A 777-nucleotide genomic window follows, 5' to 3' on the forward strand; every position below is an offset into this window, starting at 1 on the left:
CTCTGAGCTGGGATGTCACCAGGCTCCTGGTGGGGTGAGGACAGGGTGTCCCTCGATGCTGCACCACAGCCTGGATGGAAGTGCAGGGAGGTGTTTCTTCTACCTTGTGGCTCTCACTTTCCCCTTCAGCGGCCTGTGCTCCTCCTTCAGCTCCTCCCCTCAACAGGAGCTCAGCCTCCTGCTGGCCTCTGTCACCACATAGCCATCCCTCCAGGCTCAGCTATCATTGGGACCTGCAAAGACTCACATTTCATTTTTATTTTCTCTTTCTGTCTCTCAGATACCAAGATCTCTGGAACTAAGGAAAGATATTATTGATTTGAAAGAAACCGCATCACAAAAAGTACCATTTTCACTTGATGAAAAAAATCTGAAACAGCAAATCAATTTAAAACCCAAACAGAACAGTGAAGGGATCCTATGCTGAAGATCAACATCACAACCACAAAGCACTCTCCAAGGTTTTTACTGCAAAGCCTGCTTTGATGGGAAAAATGCCAGCCCTTCGGCCTCCAACTGCGCTAAGTCACTGAGGAGACCACCGCCTAGACCCACACACGGTTATGAGAGACCTTAACCCTTGCTGCTCTCAGTTCCCGTCCTGCACATCAGCAGAATCAGGAGCAACTGGCAAAAGACAACATGACAGACCGGGCGTTCTGTGCCACCAGCTGGGCTGTGCGAGGAACAGACAGCACTAACTATGCAGTGCTATGGTGACAACGTTTAGCCTGAATTCAGTCATGAGGTAGTCCTGAGACAAGTGCAGAATCTAGA

General features: G+C 49.4%; 1 protein-coding gene across 1 annotated transcript in view; it reads left to right on the forward strand.

Annotated features, from left to right (window-relative positions):
* LOC124231886 (neuroblastoma breakpoint family member 6-like) overlaps positions 1-771 on the forward strand; it is a 19,966-nt gene extending 19,195 nt beyond the window's left edge. The window contains exon 4 of the mRNA XM_046648899.1: positions 281-771. Within this exon, the coding sequence (XP_046504855.1) occupies positions 281-302 (22 nt within the window). The 3' untranslated portion in view covers positions 303-771. The remainder of the gene's footprint in view (positions 1-280) is intronic.
* The last annotated feature ends 6 nt before the right edge of the window (positions 772-777 follow it).

This window comes from Equus quagga, unplaced genomic scaffold (assembly GCF_021613505.1).
Source record: "Equus quagga isolate Etosha38 unplaced genomic scaffold, UCLA_HA_Equagga_1.0 HiC_scaffold_11017_RagTag, whole genome shotgun sequence".
NCBI classification, from domain to species: domain Eukaryota; kingdom Metazoa; phylum Chordata; class Mammalia; order Perissodactyla; family Equidae; genus Equus; species Equus quagga.